This window comes from Hyla sarda, chromosome 8 (assembly GCF_029499605.1).
Source record: "Hyla sarda isolate aHylSar1 chromosome 8, aHylSar1.hap1, whole genome shotgun sequence".
NCBI classification, from domain to species: domain Eukaryota; kingdom Metazoa; phylum Chordata; class Amphibia; order Anura; family Hylidae; genus Hyla; species Hyla sarda.
In genome coordinates, this window is record NC_079196.1 from 29,109,244 (window position 1) to 29,131,919 (window position 22,676).

The 22,676-nt window shown below is 40.2% G+C and overlaps 1 protein-coding gene across 2 annotated transcripts in view; it reads right to left on the reverse strand.

Moving 5' to 3' along the window:
* Positions 1-2,057: 2,057 nt before the first annotated feature.
* ZEB2 (zinc finger E-box binding homeobox 2) overlaps positions 2,058-22,676 on the reverse strand; it is a gene marked incomplete at its 5' end in the record, with an annotated part of 153,577 nt that continues 132,958 nt past the window's right edge. For both annotated transcript variants that reach the window (XM_056535014.1, XM_056535013.1), the window contains 7 exon segments: positions 2,058-4,226; positions 8,041-8,221; positions 10,366-12,332; positions 12,548-12,656; positions 14,437-14,651; positions 15,370-15,552; positions 17,085-17,156. In XM_056535014.1, the coding sequence (XP_056390989.1) occupies positions 3,649-4,226; positions 8,041-8,221; positions 10,366-12,332; positions 12,548-12,656; positions 14,437-14,651; positions 15,370-15,552; positions 17,085-17,156 (3,305 nt within the window). In that variant the 3' untranslated portion in view covers positions 2,058-3,648.

The window sequence follows — 22,676 nt, forward strand, 5'->3', positions numbered from 1 at the left end:
GACATTTAACTTATTTGAAATGTTATTTGTTGTATTTAATAAAGCCAAAGAAAGTGAGATTTCTATTGCAGTCCTCAATGTATTGTTGAAAATAGCAAAGAACCCCATTATGGGAATTTATTACACTCGTACATGATTGACTTGTGTATCTGAGACCAGTGGTATCACTAGGAGGTTATTAAAATGTATTATTTATTTATTTTATAAATTAAATGTAAATACAAAGAACAAAAATTTAAGGTCATACATTTTTGGTGGTTACGTCTTCAGTAGTAGACTTCATCTGAAGGGGTTGTCTCATTAAGCTAAATAAATGCAAACTGGTGCATTGTATAAAAGAGAGATACTTCCTTATCCCCCAAGTGCCTTCTTTGTTTTAATAACCTGCTGCCTTATGACCCACTTAGGTTGTCGCACATGCTCAGCTCAACTTCTGTCTCCTGGTCTGAGTTAGTCTCTACTGTGTATGTAAGATAGGGGGATTGTGGGAAAAATGTCTGCAGGGTCACAGTTCAGAGAAGAAAACATAAAGCAATCAAATCCATAGGGGAGAAGAACTCTATGGGGATGTAACATACTTAAAAACAGCCCATTTGTCCTCCTTTACAAGGATAGGGGATAAGATGTCTGATTGCGGGGGGCCCGCTGCTGAGACCCCCCGCGATCTCCCTGCAGCACCCACATTCTATGCGGGTGCTGAATCTCCAGTTTCGGAAACCACCGGGTTTCCGGGAGGGGACGTGACGTCACACCATGCCCCCTCCATTTATGTCTATGGGAGGGGGCGTGATGGCTGTCACTCCCCCTCCCATAGACATGAATGGAGGGGGCGTGGCGTGACATTTCGGAGGTTTCCGAAACTAGCGATTCAGCACCCTCATACAATGCGGGTGCTGCAGCGAGATCACGGGAGATCTCAGCAGCGGGCCCCCCGCGATCAGACATCTTATCCCCTATCCTTTGGATAGGGGATAAAAGGTTTTTGCCCGGAATACCCCTTTAAAGGGGTATTCCAGGCAAAACCTTTTTTTATATATATCAACTGGCTCCGGAAAGTTAAACAGATTTGTAAATTACTTCTATTAAAAAATCTTAATCCTTCCAATAGTTATTAGCTTCTGAAGTTTTCTGTCTAACTGCTCAATAATGATGTCACGTCCCGGGAGCTGTGCATGATGGGAGAATATCCCCATAGGAACTGCACAGCTCCCGGGACGTGAGTCTTCAGAGAGCAGTTAGACAGAAAACAACAACTAAACTTCAGAAGCTAATAACTATTGGAAGGATTAAGATTTTTTAATAGAAGTAATTTACAAATCTGTTTAACTTTCCGGAGCCAGTTGATCTATAAAAAAAAGTTTTGGCCTGGAATACCCCTTTAAGGACCTGGATATACAAGATTTGCATGATCTGACTACCAAGTTCCCCCAATGATCCAGAGAATTGGGGAGTCCAGTGCTGTTTACCAGGGGAGAAGTGGCCATATTTGAGTTATCACTCCTCAATATCATTTTGAGAGATACAGAAGGCGTTGGGTGCATCTCCAATCTTGGAATCATTGGGGTCCCAGCAGTAGTCCCTCTACCCATAAAATAGAAAAAATAGAAACGGCAGATAGCTCATAAATATTTATCCTGGGAATGTTTTTGTTAGTAATTTTTTATTTTATAAAAAATTGCCTTTTATATATCAACATCAGCAAATAACATAACAAATATTCTAAGCTTTATTAAGGAATGGGCTTATTTTTATCTTTATATATTTGAGCATTGTCTATTTTTTTTCCTGTTATTTATATTAAAACTCTTAAAACTTCACCTTTTCTTAAACATCGGCAAACACAGATGACGTAAATCACAAATCCACAGGAGCATAAATACCGTTCTCGGAGAAACCACGCTTGAACTACTGTTAACATGTGCAAATAATTCTACCGATAATTCATCAATATAACTTGTGTTTGCAAATAGAATATAAACATATAAAATTTACTTTGTCAATAAGCACTACAAAACCCACCAAAGTATTTTTTTTTAAGTAGTCAGTCACACTTTGCATAGTTTGGCTACATTTTTATTTGAGCATGGTCATTTTCGAGAGAAATTACAAATTGAAAATTCAATAATACTTTTACAAAGACAAGTCAGGAAAGATTTTTTTGTCATGGTATTATACATTGTATTTAACAGTCCCTCTTTTTTTTATTTTTTTTAGCTAAAAAACAAGATGAAGAAAGTGGAATTTTTTCAGTTGAAAATACAGTGTTTTCACAAGATCGTATCAAAAGTTCCCCAATTTGGAATTTCCAGTAATTGGAAAGAAACAAAAAAAATTATAATAATAATAATAAAACAAGAAATAAAATAATAAAATTGAAAAAAATAAAAAAGAAATTGCATTTCACAATTAAATGTTTCAAAACACATAAATGCTCTTCTCTTTAAGTAAAATTTGCCCAAGTGATCAACATCATGTTCCTTTTTTACTAAAATATATCTATATTGAAGAACTATTATACTGTACACTACAGTATGAAATAAATAAAATTAGGAAATATAAAATGAGCCACATAAATAAAATGTTATTTGACCTAAAATGAATGCAAAAAAAAAAAAATTTAAATCTTGCAAAAAATAAAAAAAAAGTTTGGTGTAATACTGACAAAATTAATGAACAAAATAAAAAAAATTACAGAAAAAAATTGCACAAACATATGTAAACTAAGGAACTGCCGCCTATTCTAATACTGACATGGGTGCTTCAAAGAACAGGGTAAGCTTAACACTGAAGCTGGTGCGTTGGGTAACACATGTTACCGTCTTAACACTGTACAAGGATGGCACTTGCAGAAACACACAGATTAAAAGGTTTGCATATAAGGCTTTTTTTTTTTCTTTTAAAAACACCTTACAAAGGCTTTCTTTGTAATCACCTTTCTTTTTACCACCAGATCCAGGTCACTCTTAAGACTTCGGAATCTCCATTTTTGTTTTACACATGCATCACTTCATGTTCCTTCACATTAAAATAATAAAATTAAAAAAAAATTAAAAATAAAATTAAAAATAGGCCTAAAATTGTGTGGTTATCTATCATGAAACTGAGAATAGCAAAAGGAAAGTTATGAAGGAATTTTTTAATAATAAAAGTTGTATTGCAGTGCGAGCACCTTAAATTAAAGTGAAGTGATAATACTGATGTACAGCAGTGCGGGCACTTTATTTTTTATTTTAAATGTATTAATATAAATTAGAAATATCTTTTTTATTTTTTTAAGTCTGTAGTGATATATAAGTAGAGTGCAATTCGTACAATTAACTATTTTGTGCTTAAAGAATAAATGCTATTAAACACAGGGTTTAGTCTCTGAAACCACACAGTTTCTAGGCCTTTTTAATACTGTACAAAAAGTTTGCATAATGCAGTTCTCAACAAAGACCACCTCAAACTTCATTTAACTTTTTTTTGTTTTTTTAGTTTTTGGCAGAACTGCCCACCATCCCGCCCCCCCCCCCTCCCCCATCAGTTCTTCTATACAGGCTTCGTGGAAGCTTCAGGCACGTGCATGAACAGCTTAAACACAGCAGAGTTTTCGAGCAGGTAACAAGACTACTGGAGAAAATCGGAAGCTTAAAATGCAGTAGTTTATTACATGCCATCCTCCATGTTTTCTTCTTCATGGTCTGACTTTATTTCCATTTTACCGTCCTCTGAACTATCGTCCATTGAATGTTCACCGTTCTCTTCCTCATCTCGGATCGTGTCTGGATCCGTGTCCATGCTCTTATTCTCACTCTCTTCCTCCTCCTCCTCAAACTCTTCGTCTCCATCTGGTCTTCCAAGCTTATCAAAAACGTCCTCCACCTCCTTATCGTGCTCTCTTTCGATCTCCCCGTCTCTCAGCATACTTTCTCTTTCCTCTGAGTCAGAGTAGCCCTGAGGTGTTATACTCTGTAAGTAAGCTCGGTTCATCAGCAGCTCGGTGGGTTCTAAATGACCCTTCTCTCTGGCTTCCCTCTCGGCGGCCTCCCTTTCTTCGGCCTCTCTTTTACAGTAGGAATACCTGTGGTTCATGTGCTGTGAGTAGGACCCAGAATGTGAGAAACGCTTCCCGCACTTGTCACATTGGTATGGCTTCTCGCCGGAGTGCAGACGTGAATGTTCTATTAGATGGTGTTTATGTTTAAATGCTTTTTTACAGATTTGACACTGGTGTGGCCTTTTTCCTGAAAAAAAAGAAAAAAAGACATTTTAATAAAAAATTTGATAAATAAAAAAAAAATAATAATACAAAAACAGTCATTTTTGGCCAGTTGTCAACCCAGATAAAAATTTTAAAAATGCTAAAAAATTTGCTGCATCATCTATGAGAAACTCTCCGAGAGATAAGTATTTTCAGGAGCAGTATATACATACTTCAGCCCAAGATTGGAACTTGAGAGTAATGCCAAGCCCAGACACATCTGGCTGATTGCAGGCTCCAAATAGCCCAGGAATGCCTTTCACACCTACCATAGCGGCCAAGCTTGACGTTTCATTCAAAAATAGACTTGACACTAAATGCTTGACAGCCTCATGCCAGGGCACAAGACTGAGACACATGATGCAACGCAGAGACGCAAAGGCATTAGCAGACACTACAACTGCATTGCTCCGTAGGATGCAGTATAGTAGTGCTGAATGAAGAGGCTCTCAAATATGTTTGCCCTCCCACTGCCCAAGGGCCGAGAAGCTGACTAGTATTATGTTTGCTATTTGACATTGCCAATGTACAGTCAGTCAGAATTTGAATCTGTGCTACTAATCTGTAGATGACACCCTGATAATTGTCTGTGGTTATGGCTTAAGCCTAATTCTAAAGGTATTTATAACATTAATGTATATATAGCCATGCCTTTCCTACAGCACATACTACACACAGTTAATCTTATATATTGTTCTGGATTCTTCAGTTTCTTTTCAGCATTGGTGGAATTATGTCATGTACCACCAATATCTGATCAGTGGGGTCTTTAGATATATGTATAACAGAATGTAATGGCAAAAAGAAAGCTGACAGGATACATGTTTGTGCACCATCTAATTCTATGTTCTGATTTTATGTTTAAACCAAACAAGATCTGGGCCATGTGGGAAGAAGATAAGTAGCACCATAATGCCCCAAAAAATCTCTGTTCGGTGAATCATTAATTTTCCAACTATCATGTCTTGCATGGTACGTTACTGTAATCTCCTTAAAGGGGTACTCCGGCGCTTAGACATCTTATCTTATCCGCTGGTGACCCCCATGATCTTGCACGCAGCACCCCAGTTAAAATCAGTCTTCGGAGCATGTTCGCTCCGGGTGTGATTACCGGCGACCACGGGGCTGGCGGACTGCTCTGGGGACTGATTTTAACTAGGGTGCTGTGTGCAAGATCACGGGGGTCCCAGCGGCGGGACCCCCGCGATAAGGCATCTTATCCCCTATCCTTTGGATAGGGGATAAGATGTCTAAGCGCCGGAGTACCCCTTTAAAGAGGACCTGGTAAGATAAACATGCATTCCAGTCTGCAGGGAACAGGTTGTAGAGCAAGAGGAGCTGAGCAGATTGATATATAGTATTGTGGGTAATGATTCCATATAACGTATAATTCCTTCATATAAATTCCTGCTTAGGAGTCCAGTGGGTGGTGCCGCTCAGTGATTGACAGTCTCCCTGTATGTTGTGCTTAATCTTTTCCAACAAAGTTATATATCAATCTGCTCAGCTCCTTTTGCACTATAACACGATGCCCACAAATTGGCTTGCTTGTTTAATGTGACGAATCGGGTAACATTTATTCTTGATCAATCACCAGCAGATTTACTTATTATAGATGGAAGGAGGATGAAATAATAACACTTTGGGCGAGCATGTTGTTAAGTATCAGAGGAACGCTATTATACTATGGGAAATAAAGTCATTTTTGTCTGCCGTCAGAGCTGAGTTAACATTAGCGAACTCTCCAAGAAAGGAGAAAGATTCTTTTTTTGAGACTGAATATCACTGCGAGTGATCTCTGTTTGCATTTCTTAATGAAGGTTTTTTTTTTTTTTTTTTTAACCGTTCCTCAAATAAAAGAAAAGTGCGCTGGTGTGAAAGGATATTTCATTACTTTTTAATAGTGTGCATTAAGGTGCTAAAGCCATAACTGGTTTCCTATTGAACAATTGTAATGAGACGAGCAAATCGTGGCTTTAAATTGCTTGAATTTTTATGAATCGACCTCAAAGTGAGCAAAAAGAATGTAACGGCGGCAGCCAGGGCTGGTGTGTAACTAGAGGCTATGTACACCTGCTGTGTCAGCACCAGAACGAGAATGACAGAGGAGAGGAATGCAAACATCAGGGCTAGGCTGGCAGGGAATGGCAGGAGGGTGGTAGTGCTGGTGGTGGCGGGGGGCTCTTGTCATATTAATTATCTGGGAGGATCACATACCAGCAGCAAAGTGCCAGAGTTCGAAAATGTGCAGCTGCTTCAGAACCTCTTAAAGGACACAGAACATCAAATGTATACTAGTTTGAGTCAGTTTCAGTATAGTACAAGTTCTGTGTTGCACTCTGTAATTGTTAAGAGGATCTGAAATGCTAAATGACAAATATTTTACTTACTATATTAGGACCTAAGTTGATCATACACATTAGATCCCCGACTTCAGCCTTAACATACATGATCGGCTTGGCCAAACCTGCATGTTTTTTCCTTACGGGAAAGATAAGCAACTGCCAGATTTCTATGTCAGGTCCTTGTGTTTTCCAATTGCATAATCGGGGGAAATGTTTGGCAATCATCTTATTATATAAAATTGTTGGTAGATTCAGTATTCTAATTCTAACATATGTGGTGGCTTTTGTTGTGTTTCTGTAAAGCTGGTAACATCAAAGAGGCTTGATGTGTATCTTACCGCATCCTCATTGAGGTCCTCAACTCCGATGACACTCTGGTAAAGGATATCTGTTTTAGTCAACAGCAAGTTTGTAGTCCAAGACTTTTAAGTGTCTTTCAGAAAAACAGATCTCCTTTTGCTGGAGCTTGATCAAAGTTACGGTGATAGGATGCATATAAGACTGCCCAAATGTGTTTACAGAATTAGACTTAAAGGGGTACTCGAGAGGTAAAAAAAATTTAAAATCAACTGGTGTCAGAAAGTTATACAGATTTGTAAATTACTTCTATTTAAAAATCTTAAGTCTTCAGGGACTTATCAGCTGTTGTATGCTCCAGGGGAAGTTGTGTAGTTCTTTCGAGTCTGACCACAGGGCTCTCTGCTGACACCTCTGTCCATGTCATGAACTGTCCAGAACAGGTGAGGTTTGCTATGGGGATTTGCTCCTACTCTGGACAGTTCCTGACATGGACTGAGGTAGCGGTAGAGAGCACTGCGGTCATACTGGAAAGAACTACACACAATCCTCTGAAGCATACAGCAGTGGATAAGTACTGGAAGGATTAAGATTTTTAAATACAAGTAAATTACAAATAAGTATAATATGTATCTGGCACCAGCTGATTTATTTATTTATTTTTCCTCTGGAGTACCCCTTTAGTCCCTCTTTTGCAGCTACCCTATCCAAAAGATTAACACCATGCTAGTCATGGCTAAAAAGACTTGGTAAAGAGTTATGGTACGCTAGAGTTGGCCGTACACATTGTGGTCAATCAATTAGATTGATCCAGCAGGGAACAATACCAGATTGAATTGACAGATCAGGTAGGATAATTAAAAAATATATGGGAAATTATTGTCTTCTACCATGCATACAGCTCATGATTGTCCCAAAAATTCCCATGTGACCAATTATCTTTCCAGAAAAAGTAAAAAACAATAGCCGACATGGTGATAAGCCAACCATATGTGTATGGACAGCTAAGGTCCTAGAAACAAAATGCATTGGCCATTGCTATCACATTTGGTTTAGATGGGAACTAGTTGTTCAGTGGACTGTGCCTTTAAGAAAGAACGTGTATAGATACATATGTAATGTCTAGATGAAGCTACAGGTGGGAAATGCATTTACCTGTATGTTCATATTTGTGTCTCAAGAGGGAGCTACTTTTCTGGAATGTCTTATCACATAAATCACACGCGTACATGCCACTCTCTGTCTTTTTAATCTTCTTTCGACTCAGGCAGGAGTCAGAATCCGTCATATCATCCAGACCTGACATGTAATCCGGGGTTCCATCAAGCATTTCACCCTGTAATATAACAAATTAACGTTAGCGCTTTATTAAACGTTGACGTGATTCTAAAACTAATGAAAATCGCTGCGCCGTCATTAAAAATATTGTTTTATTCAAATTTTGGCATATTAATTTTTATCAGACAATAAACACTGTGAGAAGTGAATTTGTTTTCATTTTTCCTCCTTTCTAAAGGGGAAAAGAAAAAAAAAAGAATTTTGTATAATTGAATTTTATGATCAGATGCAAAATGTTATTACACAATCCATTTAGGTTTATGTCTGCTGACAAGATGCCCTAAGCATAATATTTAATTCTGTAATTTAAAATGGAGAATATTTTTTTTTTTATCAATGTTCAACGTCCACATGCCTTCAGCATTCGATGATGATGAAAGTGGGTTGGTAAATCATCCTGTGTATTTAGATTTATTTTCGGCGTGACTACGGAGAGCGCTGGCATACATTCCCATCATACATATGGCTTTTTCTATTTGACTTCTAATTAATTAATAGAAACCAGGTTATGTTGGCTTTTGTGGGGTGGACACACTTTAATTTAAGATTTAGATAAGGCTATAAAACTTGAAGGCGTTTTCTTTGTCTGGTATGTGGAACCAGATCTCATTCATATAAAGCAATATGTCATACTGTGCAATTTACCTTAGTTTACATACAATGTAAAAACTTTTTGCCAATGTCATAAAAACCCTTCGCCCCATAAAACACAATGGTGACAATGCAAGAATTGAACTTTTACTCTCAAATATAGACAATATTATCAATGCTTTTGAACTGGCCTTCAGATACGTTCACACTCTCTTCTAAATACTTATGATAGTCATAAAACACTATTTGTGAGGATACAGTCTATCAATACACAACTAGCCGATAACGTGACAAAGGTATCATCCTCAAAAATATAAATAACCTAAAGGGGTACTCCACTACTTTAAAATGTATCCCCTTATCACCTCTGGGATCCCTGCATTATCCAGGAATAGGGCCCTGTATCTCCCTCTGCAAGGAGCAGCTTGTCGGCACTTGTGCTATGTACTGTCTATGGGAGAACTCGTGTATCTCTGGCGCTTCCATAGAGAATGCATGGAGTGAATGCTGACACGTCGCTCCATGCACAGGAAGAGACAGGGCCTGTTCTGGAGATCGCAGGGGTCCCAGAGGTCAGACCCGTCAAGATTAAAACCATACCCTATTCTCCTCATATGGGATACATTTAAAAGTTGTGGAGTACCCCTTTAACCTGACCATACACATTAAATAAGTGTCACTGAATCTTCAGATTTCAGCAGAACCAGATGACCAGATTTTTGGGGAGAAAAGTATCGGGCATGTTGAGCTTCATCGTGACATAAGCCACCACCAAGGAAGGCTGACAGTGGCCTAACTTCCCTCTCTTTTCCAAACATGTTAAGCATTAATGTGTATGGGGAAGAGAACGCTACCGACTGACAACTATCTTATGTGTACAAATATTATTTTACTGTGTTAAACCTAATCTGGTTATTTTCAGGAGTCCAAAGCATTGTGGGGGTTTCAAGAGACCCCAGCCAATGAGGAAGGGATGGTATATTCTGGCCCTGTGCCATCACTTCCTATGTTGGAAAAACTCTTTTAGTTCAGCCACATTAATGTCAGGGTCCTAAAATCAGGATTGAGACTGTCAGACTAAAATGGGAGCACGTAAGAGTTGATTTTAAGAAACCAGCTCTTTTAAAATTCTCCACCTTCAGCGAGTATAGATGACAATTACATTTATCCAACTAAAGTTGATTGGTAGGGATTTCTTTCTGATCCTTTCTTGCCTGCAGTCATCTTACACTTCCAGTATTTCCCAGCTTAAGCAATGAGCAATCGGAATCTAATTTTCGGCTTCTTCGACAAGATCTCTCTATTTAAACCTGAGAAAATCTCTATACCGAAGTTTAGAGGCTGCATAAAAAACACAGACATGGTTTCAATGCAGAGAGTATTTTATGTTACTTCATTGTTAGGCTAACCTGAAATGTTAAAATGGGCAGCTTAACCAGTTTTACACTAAGTATCATCAGATATGTGAACTATATTTAGTTAAAATTACAGGAAATCTCGGAAAACCGTGATTAAACAACATAATATAAAAATGTACAGCTAAAGAATTACCTGAAATCCCTGTTTTCGCTGATATTTCCGCCGCTGCTGCATATCGGCAAATGTAGCTGCTCCAGTTTGGTACGTGTAGGCCATGTGTGGAAGGAAGCTCATTTGATCCAGCCCAGGGTAGTGTCGTAACCCAGGTATGCTCGCCTGTACTGGAGGCATGAAAGTGCCTGGTGGAAAGGCGCTCTGAGGTGGAAGCGCCGTGTACAAAGGTTTCCCGCTAAATGGATTCAGACCAAATAGTGCGTTAGTGCTTTTGTCCAGATTATTAGAATTGCAAAATTCTTTCTTAATGTACGTTAAGTTCAGAGGCTCATCTACCAGGTCGGAAGATAAAGGAATACTGTTATGTTCAATAGTAATGTTATTAGGTTTGGTTTTGTTCTTTGTGGCTATAACATTTTTAATTTCCTTCATTTGTCTTGGTACAGATAAGTCCAAAGGCTCAGCTTGAAGCTCCTCTGAGGAAAAACTGTTTGGAGTGTAAGAACTACTATGGGAGTTTTTAGAAGATGTGGAAGAAAGATTTAAAGGAGATGGAGTATTGCTCCTGGAGTGGTCCAATTTATCAACAACTGGCTTCAGACCAGCAAAATGACTAGGTTTTGTTAGCCTGAGAGGTGTATCACAATTAGATACCCGATTATGGAGTTCTGCTATAGACGGCGAAGTGATAGAATCCACAGGTTTTACTGGTGATCTGGCTGACATAGAGTCTTTAGTGGGAGTGGTGGTTACTGGAGCCACTTCCGCACTGGTCCTTTCCAAAGACGGTGACCTGGAAGTTGCATATTGGTAGACTTTTCTTTGTTCAAACCAGTCCTTCACAAATTCCTGAGGAAGGCCAACTGCTATGGAAATTTTCAGTAGTTCATCAGAATTAGGTTCCATATTCATAGCGTAATAAGCTTTAAGTACAGACATGTGGTCCTTGTATGGGTATGGGCCGTTCATTCCTTTCTCGGAAAGTACCGACGACAGCAAGAGTGCTTGTTTCTCAGCAAACATTCCCTGTTTATTGAGAATCAGGTTTTCACTGGGTTGGAGAACTGCCTTTATTTCTTCATTCATTTTACACAAGTATCGTTCGTGTTGATGTAAAGGAATGGGGCCGTTAAAACTTTCTTTACAAAACTGGCAAGAAAATGGAGTGGATATATTATGGCTCTCTAACATCTTTTCTTCACTTACAAGGTCTATCAACGTACGTAACTTTTCCTTCTTAATACTATTAAATGGCCTTCTTGAGTCTACGGTCAAGCTCTGTAAACAAGCTTTGGCTTCATTCACCTTCTCCAATGTATAGTCTATAATACTTTTAGTGGCACCATTATGACTTACTACAGGAAGACCAACTTGTTGAATACTAGGAGACGTCATACCTTGTTCCTCTCCTTGAGGTCCTGGTTCTTTCATGTGATATCCCTTCAACTTTGCAACCTCATCAGCCTTGCATTCCATCTTCTGCCTAGAAACAGTATTGTCCACAATTTCTAAGACCTTCTGCACCTCGCTTAAGTTACTGCTCAAGGGATAACCAAGTAGCGATGCTTCCATTCCTAAACCTAAGTGCTGCATTGGACTCTGAGCTGAGGAGTGAATTCCCAGGGGGCTGGTCGCTCCAAGACCACCGTTCATGAATGGATTAGGACCATTGAACCCGTGAGTGGCTGCCATAAGAAGTTTGTAATCATTATAATCTAGTGTTTCGGTTTTGATCTTCAACAAGCCCGAAGATTCATTCATACCAAGTGGTTTCCCGTTCTCCAGTTTGTGCCGAAGCTGTGTTATGGCTGAGTTGGTGGGAGATGAAGACACCGAGTTAGGAGATGAACCCGCCTTCATGTTGTTTCTCATCCTCCCGTTCACAGAGATTAGGCCAATGCATTTTTTACTGCTAATGTGTGAACTGTAGGACCCTGAATGGGAGAAGCGTTTCTTGCAATTTGGGCATTCATATGGTTTTTCCCCTGAAAAAAAAAAATTATAAAAATTAATAAATATACTGTACAAATTAAAATTTGCATGCTTTTTTTTTTACATTTTCTAATAGATAAATATTAACATTGACTTAGGTTAAGTGTGGTAACGCTTTAATGGTGGAAAAATTATTGTCAACTATAAGCAAATCAGACCATCAATATCAATACAAATGTGTTACATTGTTTATACATAAAACACTTACCGCTATGTATTCGCAGGTGTTCCTTTAAATGGTGCTTGTATTTGAATGCCTTTCCACACTCTGTGCACTTGAACTTGCGATTGCTAGCTCCCTGGGTCAACATTTGGTGCTGCGTACAAAAAAAAAAAAAAATAATAATAATATATAATATATGTTTGAAAAATGTATTAAAATGTTACATATCTAGTAGCATAAAATTCAAACATAAATGTGTGTTGTTTTATAATTTCTTTTTTTTTTTATTGTCATTTTTAAAAATCATCAACTCCAATTTGCCATCTCTCTAAAGCTTTTTTTAAAAGCTCTGTTGCTTTTTACTTTTAGAAATTGTTCAGAGTAACCAGAGAAGCATTATGCAGCCCTTCCAAAGAACAGATTGTGCCAAAAGAGGAAATCAGGTGTACGTTGAAAGCATTACAGAAATATATGAGTTGTGACAGAGGATGTTGAAATAACGCAGTGTCGATGCTCAAGGTATGTCAGCTAGCTCCGAGCAGTAAGGGCACAAAAGCTTCACACAAAAAAAGCTCAGAAGCAGTATGACAACTGCTGGGGTGTACTGAGTCTTCCCACATTCCTAGTGAGACAGATGGTGTACACAGGACACAGGGAGGTTTGTTCAAACACCAGCAACCTTCAAAGATCAAGCCTAGCCCAACCCGTCGAGCGCCATTGAGGGACCACGGTTCATATGTTGCCGAGTTGCATAAACAAACAGCAACAGCTGCTTGTCCTCCCCCACGGCCCTCAGAGGACCACTATAAACTTTAGTTGTGCCACTGTTAATATGATACAATCATTTTAATTTACTAATTGTAAATGCCACGAGCAAATGAGGGGACTTTTCAACACCAAAGCTTTCTATTCATACCGCGCCAGCACAAACGTCGCGCACACATTTAAGGTTCAGCTATGACACGCGCCGGTAAAACAAAAAAATTGCTTGTAATGTCAGTAATGCGACATGCTACAATGCCTGATATGTGCAGAATTTACATGACTTATATGTGCCAATCTGAATATTTTCAATTCTGCTTGTAGATCTGAAAAGTGTTTAATTCTTAAAGAAAAAAAAAAGGCAAAAATGAAATCCTTACATATTTATTTAGAGCTTAAATTGAAAATATTTTTGAAATTTGAAATAACAAGTAAATTTTTTAAGAACATACATATATATATATATATATATATATATATATATATATATATATGGGTAACATTTTTGAATATCGGCCAATAAGAGCTAGTCTGAGAATGAAAAGTGATGATTGGTTGCTTCATTTTTCTTGTTGTCACACACAGGTGCACACATACACATGAGAGATTAAAGCTTGGCTCCACTTTTCCAGCAATGACAGCACATATTCCGCCTATGCCTCTGTCACTGACATGCAGTCACTCAATAACACAGATGTCTCAGACCTATGACTCATTACGGAACGAGAAATCCGTCGCGCGTTAATATTTTTTTCATCATTTTTTCCATGGCGTTTCAAAGTTAACGCTTGTTTTGTAACATTTTGCCGAATGACTAAAGAAAACCTCAGCGACAAGTTATGTCTCGCGGAAGCAGTTAATTAAAAAACACCAATGTTTCATTCACCTTTTGAGCGGCATTAAAAAAACGTTAAACGGGAGTGAAGTTATCGTGCAAGTAAAATTTCTAAATTAGAAATTAACACACTCATTCGATCGTGAACATAAGACTATTAAATTATATTAGGAGACACCATCAAAAAATCATTTAGACCTCAATTAAGGCTATTACCATTAAAAGATCTGCATCTTCAAAATGCCATGAAAAATTAATAATGATTGCCAATCAAAGCAATATAGTTTCTCTAAGGGGTAATTATAAAAAAAAGAATCACTTAAAGCCAAACCCCCACCTGATCTCTCCCCGGCTTGTGCGTCACCATATGCCGCTCGAGTTGGGTGCGGTAGGCGAACGTATAACTACAAAGTGGACAGGAAAAGTTCTCTTCGTTCTTCTCGTGGCGGTATTTGATGTGCTCCTTCAGTGACGTCAACCGCTTGTAGCCTCGGTCGCAGTAGGGACAGGTCAGCAGCTGGGCAAAGGCATCTGGTGTTCCAGGTGGTAGGTCTACAGTGGAGATAAATGAGAAGGAGAGACAGGCCAAAAGGTCAGTAAATCAATGGCAGCTAATGGGCTCTATGCCCAGGATGGTCTTACGGCAACAGCAGCGTATCGTCATTTCACACCGACCTGAAACGCACTTCAATCCCCTCGACGCACCCCAGGAAATATTTGTATGAATCGTCTCAGACTGCTATAGAAAATTAATTAAGGACCTGGCTCCTAACCTTGTTGAGTCTAAAGGAGGTACAATGGAACCTGGCCTCATTCGGGAGCAACAAATGGAGTGCCTGTTTACAATCTCATTCTTGGCCTTTGGCTACATAGATCTTTTTTTCTTCTCCTCTCCTCACAAATTACAATTAGCTGGATGAATTGTTACATTTCCCAGAGTGTACGGGCGTCTTGTTCTGTTATTATTTATGTCGGGAATTACCTAGAACACTTGCGTGTTATTAAATTTCAAAACTAGTTAGGTTCAATTCATCCCAAGATCCTAAAGCTCAGCAATTCCTGTCCTTCAAGGCTAGAAGAAAAATGTTAGGAACTTGCAAACAGGACAGCATGGGCTTACTGAATGTTCAGCTCATGAAATTCCAGGCCCGTGCAGCTGTTGCCGAAATTTGAAGGTAAACACCCAGCAGCCCATAGTGCATGGACAATTGCAACAGCTGCAAAAGGGGTCCACTTCGAAGTGTATTCTAAAAATGAATCATGGCCTTACCATTCTCTTCCTGACCGTTGGCCTCCGGTGTACCCAAGCGGCAAAGCTCCTCGGGGGCTTCTGGGTAAATAATGGCCGTGTCACTACGGTGCAAGTACTCGGCTATGCTAACTCCGTGCCCGTCATCCATCTTTCTTTTGGCGAAATAATCCTCAAAGTCTGAAGTGCAATTCGTGTTCTTCACTGTTCAAAGAAATCAGGATAAAAAGTTGTCAAAAAAAATCAAATTTTCCATCTCGCAGTCTATCAAAGGTAAAAAAATAAGTGACAGTAATGGGGCAAATTGTGCATTTGCAGTCTGCATTGACGTGAAAATCCAAACGGTGATCGGAATCCACTTTATTTTTTTGTGGGGGATTAAAGAAATGTCATCCATTATTACTCTCAGTGGTGAAAAAACATGCCCCGGGGATGAATGTTACTCGCTAACAGTCAAGTAGGATACACTTACGTAAATAAACACAACTAATGCTTAACAAATGATGTCTTCTATAACTGGCATTCGCTGACCCATGGTGAAGTGCCTGAGCTGTTAACTTTGCCTGAAACCTCTGACCCCATTCCGATTCTTAACAGCTTACAAGTGGACTCTTAACGTAACAATATTGAGTAATTGCTGGCTGCACAAACAGTCTTATTGGTAGCGAACCCTGCACAGCTTGCCATTATAAAACAGTTTGATGCATCAGAATATGCGGTGTGCAATTTGATATACATATATATATATATATATATATATATATATATATATTTTTTTTTAAGTAGCAAATCTTAGGGCAAAATCTGCGCTGTATGAAGTACTACGGTGCGATTTTCTCTGAAGTTGCGGTCAGCACAGGGTGAGTAGCGGGTGAAATGGCCCTGAAGCTACTATTGATTTCAATGAATTAATGTCACTTTATTTAAAGTCAATGGGAGCAATTTCTTTTTTTCAAGGTGAAACCGTGTGGCTTTTGACGCAGAGTCAGATCTAACATTGAGAATAGACCATCAACTTTTAATGCCTAAATAACCCTTAATAAACTTTAATTAAACATAAAAAAAAAATCATACATACAATCACCCGCAGTTGGAGTTCCGTTGGCTCCCGGGCCCCTGCCCCTGGTTCCTGTGACACAGTGTCCCCACAAGAGCCAGACAACACTTCGATTGGCTGAGTGGGTACTTCCTGCCGGGACTCTGCATCACAGGAACCAGGAAGCAGCATAACGAGCAGAGACCGGGAGCTGAGGGAACGGCAACTCCAGGAGATCAGGGTAGGTCAGTATTGCTTCTTTTTTAGGTTTAACGCACCCCCAGCCATATATTTAGAAAAATTCTGTCCACAGACAACCTCTATAAGTCAAGACAGTTATACCTTGATACCCTGGGCTTAAAGGGGTACTCTGCTGCTCATCGTTTGGAACAAACTGTTCTGAATGCTGGAGCTGGAGCTAGTAGCTCGTGATGTCATAGCCCCGCCCCCTCATGTTGTCACACCCCGCCCCTCAATGCTGTCACGCCCCCTCAGACTTGCATTGAGGGGCGGGGCGTGACGTCATGAGGGGGCAGGGCTATGACGTCACGAGCTCCCAGCGCCGCCTCCAGCGTTTGGAACAGTTTGTTCCAAACGCTGTGCAGCGGAGTACCCCTTTAAAAAAGTCCCCCTTAAATGTTTTTGCATACACCCCCCACCCCCCCCCCCTTCCGGTATCATATAACTGTGTATCCCTTACCTGTACCGTTGTTCATAGTGGTTACATGAGTGGCTTCTGGCCCCATACAGTCGTATTCTCCCTTCATATCATCTGAAAAATAAAAATGGAAAAAATTCAGCCGTTAGAATAAATATCCGTCACGTGATGGAGTATTCGCCGTTACGCATGATACGGGTATTCGCTCCGTCATTACGCGATGGTTTGGTTACAGTTATATGATGAATCTTTAATAATGGGATATATCTGATGTGAATCGGATGGCAGCTTTATCTCCCGACTCTCTTTCGGGCCTACGAGACAATTTCAGGCCGCATGTTTTGTTTTTTGTTTTTATGCATATTTGTGTGGCGCAGTCTCCCTATCTGAAATGAGGTTTATGAAGTGTTTAAAAGAAGGTGTTAGGTTAATCTGACCCTCAGTCACATAGACACTTCCGGCTTGTCACAACTTGTATTTCCAGCGCGCAGAGTCTGACGCCGCTGACACCTTGTAATAATCCCACAGCCGGGGCACATTATTCCACTAATGTGCTAGGGAACTGTGATTGGGGATGAAAAAATCTTCATACGTGTGATCCGGGAACATACGTGGAAACATAGAGGGTCGTTCAGCTATTGTGGTCTTTGTATTTCGCCCCATTTTTTAGAGGCTGTGGAAGCAATGGCATTGAATGAATGCCTGCTACGTTTTTTATTCCTTATACTCCGAAAACCATGTCAGATGTAGCAGTGAGGAGTTTGTCATTAGGCACAACTCAGTATCATATCTGGGCTTTCTTTTCATCAGACTGCAGTTTCACCTAATATACTATATCTGGACCTCCAGCTGTTGCAAAACTACAACTCTCAGCATGCCCGGAGTTGAAGTTTTGCAACAGCTGTAGATACACAGTTTGGAGACTACTGTTCTAGGAAGCTGAACGAACATCCTGGGAGTTAAAGTTTTGCAACAGCTGGAGGTACACAGTTTGGAGACTACTGTTCTAGGGTCTGATAGGACATGCTGGGAGTTGTAGTTTTGAAACAGCTGTAGATACACAGTTTGGAGACTACTGTTCTAGGCTCTAGGAAGCTGACCGAACATCCTGGGAGTTGTAGTTTTGCAACAGCTGGAGGTACACAGTTTGGAGACTACTGTTCTAGGGTCTGGGAAGCTGATAGGACATGCTGGGAGTTGTAGTTTTGCAACAGCTGTAGATACACAGTTTGGAGACTACTGTTCTAGGCTCTAGGAAGCTGACCGAACATCCTGGGAGTTGTAGTTTTGCAACAGCTGGAGGTACACAGTTTGGAGACTACTGTTCTAGGGTCTGGGAAGCTGATAGGACCTGCTGGGAGTTGTAGTTTTGCAACAGCTGTAGATACACAGTTTGGAGACTACTGTTCTAGGCTCTAGGAAGCTGACCGAACATCCTGGGAGTTGTAGTTTTGCAACAGCTGGAGGTACACAGTTTGGAGACTACTGTTCTAGGGTCTGGGAAGCTGAAAGGACATGCTGGGAGTTGTAGTTTTGCAACAGCTGTAGATACACAGTTTGGAGACTACTGTTCTAGGCTCTAGGAAGCTGACCGAACATCCTGGGAGTTGTAGTTTTGCCGCAGCTGGAGGTACACAGTTTGGAGACTACTGTTCTAGGGTCTGGGAAGCTGACCGGACATGCTAGGAGTTGTAGTTTTTTAACATCTTAAGGTCCACAGTTTGGTGAGTTCTGTAATATATTACTCTAATGCAGTGTCCCTCAATCTTTAGCTATTCAGCAGTTGCAACATTTTTGAAAATATATTTGAAGGATACTGGGGTATGGTGGGTGTTGTAGTTCTGCCCACGCTAAAAGCTGTCAGTGCATGATGGATGTTGTAGTCCTGCAATACGCTAAAGGCTGTCAGGGTATGAGGTGCATTGAAGATTTGCAACAGCTGGAGTACCACAGGCTGGGAAATACTGCTCAGGGCATGCTGGGAGTTGTAGTTTTGCAACAGCTGGAGTGCCACAGGTTGGGGAAAACTGCTCAAATCATAATGAGAGAAGTAGTTTTGCAACAGCTAGGGTGCCCCAGGTTGGGGGAGACTGTTCAAAGCACATTAGGAGTTGTAGTTTTGCAAAACATTGAGAAGCACAGGCAGGGGGACATTGTTCAAAACATGATGGGAGTTGTAGTTTTACAGCCGCTCGAGTGCCACAGGTTGGGAAAAACTGCTCAGGGCATGATGGGAGCTGTAGTTTTGCAACAGCTGGAGAGCCGCAGGTTGGGAAACACTGCCTTGATGCAAAACGGTATTGCAACAGGGCAGTCTCAGACTTCATTGACAAATTCACCTCAGCTCAACACGTTTGTCGGAAGTAGCAAAGATGAGCTTGTCACTTAGTCTTCATCCTGATATCAGGATGTTTTTTATCTGCGGCTTTACATGGGACTGTATTATCTGATTGATCACAACGCTCAAACCATACGATTCGGAGACAGCCCAGATGTAGCAGATTCGAGTTGGTCAATCGTGACAGGGCTCATGATGTGTTATCAGTGTCTTTTTTTTTTTTTTTCTTATATGAATTGTCCTATCACATTATCATAGTGCAGAATTGAACAGTTTAATTACAAATCCAGCTCAGCAACATATATATCTATAAATAGATATATATATATATATATATATACATATATTTACTAGCTGAGTACACGGCGTTGCCCGGTTTTTCCTTCCTAATCCTTGTTGTGGATGAAAATCAACAAAGGAAGCTTATGACTTCATATCCCGTCCTCATATATTGTTGTCATATATCAACCCCATATCTCGTCCTCATATCCCCACCTCATATCACGACCTCCTATCCCGTCCTCCTATCCCATCCTCCTATCCCGTCCTCCTATCCCGTCCTCCTATCCCGACCTCCTATCCCGACCTCCTATCCCATCCTCCTATCCCGTCGATCCTATCTTGACCTCCTATCTTGACCTCCTATCTCGACCTCCTATCCCGACCTCCTATCCCGTCCTCATATCCCATCCTCCTATCACGACCTCCTGTCTCGACCTCCTATCGCAACCTCATATCCCGTCCTCATATCCCGTCCTCATATCCTGACCTCCTATCCCGACCCGTAATATGTGTACCAGGTATTGAAATATCTCCAGCCGTACAGAAGTTATGTGAGAACATACATTTCCCATTGATTTGCATGGGACTTTAAACAAAAACCCTGACCCTCACAAATGGGGGTAGTTAAGGGTTAAATTAACTATCCTATATTTTAAGTGGACATATAAGTAACATGTGACCAACTATTATCGAAATATCTCCAGACGTTTGGAAGTTAAGCAGTAACATATATTTCCCATAGACTCGTATGGGACTTTAAACAAAAACCCTGACCCTGGAAAATGGGGGTGAGTAAGGATTAAATTACCTATCCTATGTTTGTTGTTGACATATAAGTTACATGTGGCCAAGTTTCATGTTAATAACTTTAGCCGTTTGGACGTGATGCTGGAACATACACACATACATACACACATACATACTCACATACACACATACATACACACATACATACACACATATATACACACACATACATACACACATACATACACACATACATACACACATATATACACACACATACATACATACATATATACATACATACACACATACATACAGACATTGAGGGAGATTTATCACAACCTGTGCAGAGGAAAAGTTGCTGAGTTGCCCATAGCAACCAATCAGATCGCTTCTTTCATTTTGCAGAGGCCTTGTTAAAAATGAAAGAAGTGATCTGATTAGTTGCTATGGGCAACTCAGCAACTTTTCCTCTGCATAGATTTTGATAAATTTCCCCCATTGAGTTTTATATATATATATATATATATATATATATATATATATATGTATATATATATATATAATTATTATTATTATTACTTTTTTGCTTATGTTCTTTCCAAAAAGTGTCTCTAACCAAGACAGAACAGCACTACACCCAGCTGTAATACGCTCTGTAATCGTCGTGTTACCACCTGCCTGCCATAGTACCTTCAGGTTAGATCGTTCGGATCGAATCCCATTGTGAGAAGCCAACGCGGTGACAGTGGGGAGCGGCGTCGGAACATTTCCCTACAGATAAATTGAAAACATCTCACCCACCTCCTTCTGCTGCTGTCATGTCTGAGCAACAATAACAGGTTCCAATTACAACATGGAAACTGAATGAAAAGTTAAAACATAAAAATAAAATATCTCTAAATCCGCCTCCTCGTGACCATTATGCATTATAAAAAAAAAAATTAAAAAACATTTTAAAAAATGCGGAATTTTGTTGACACGACTGTGACAATATTTTTACTGCATCAGTTTTGCTGCTACACAATATTTCCGCCTCTGATATCCGTGGGGTGACGATAAAGTGGGACAATATGTCGCTTTTTTGACGTTTTACGGTACAGACAATACACATCGCTTATGTCATCATCTAATTACAGTCGTTATGGCAGGATAGCCGATATGGATTCCATATAGGGAGGCATACTGTCCCTTTAAATTCTGAGGCTACCCAATGCCTAAAAAGTGGGTTGTACTTTTGCAACAGCTGGGGGTCTGCAGTTTGGAGACCACTGCAGACCTCCAGCTGTTGCAAAACTACAAACCCCAGCATGCCGGACAGCCTTAACTGTTTAAAGGCATACTCCGCTGGAAAACTTTTATTTTTATTTTTATTTATCAACTGGTGCCAGAAAGTTATACAGATTTGTAAATAACTTCTGTTTTTTAAAAAATCTTAATCCTTCCAGTACTTATAAGCTGCTTTATGCTCCAGAGGAAGTTCTTTTCTTTTTAATTTCTTTTCTATCTGACCACAGTGCTCTCTGCTGACACCTCTGTCCATGTCAGGAACTGTCCAGAGCAGGAGAGGTTTGCTATTGGGATTGGCTCCTACTGTGGACAATTCCTAAAATGGACAGAGGTGTCAGCAGAGAGCACTGTGGGCAGACAGAAAGGAAATTTAAAAAGAAAATAACTTCCTGTGGAGCATAAAGCAGCTGATAAGTACTGGAAGGGTTAAGATTTTTAAATAAAAGTAATTTACAAATCTGTTTAACTTTCTGGCACCAGTTGATTTAAAAAAAAAAAAAAATTTCCTGTGGAGTACCCCTTTAATGCTGGGAGTTTTGCAACAGCGAGAAGCCCGCAGTTTGGATACCACTGCTCTAGGGTCCAAGAAGCTGAGAAATGAGTCACTGTTTAAAGGGGTACTCCGGTGCTAAGACATCGTATCCCCTATCCAAAGGATAGGGGATAAGATGCCTGATCGCGGGGGTCCCACTGCTGGGGACCCCCGTGATCTTGCACGCCGCACCCCGTTAGAATCAGTCACCAGATCATGTTCGCTCCGGGTCTGATTACTGATGGGGCCGGAGCATTGTGACATCACGCTCCGCCCCCTCAATGGAAGTTTATGGGAGGGGGCGTGACACTGTCACAATCACAATCACAATGCTCCGGCCCCGTGATCGCAAGTAATCAGACCCGGAGCGAACATGCTCCGTGGACTGATTGTAACGGGGTGCTGCGTGCAAGATCACAGGGGTCCCCAGCGGCGGGACCCCCGC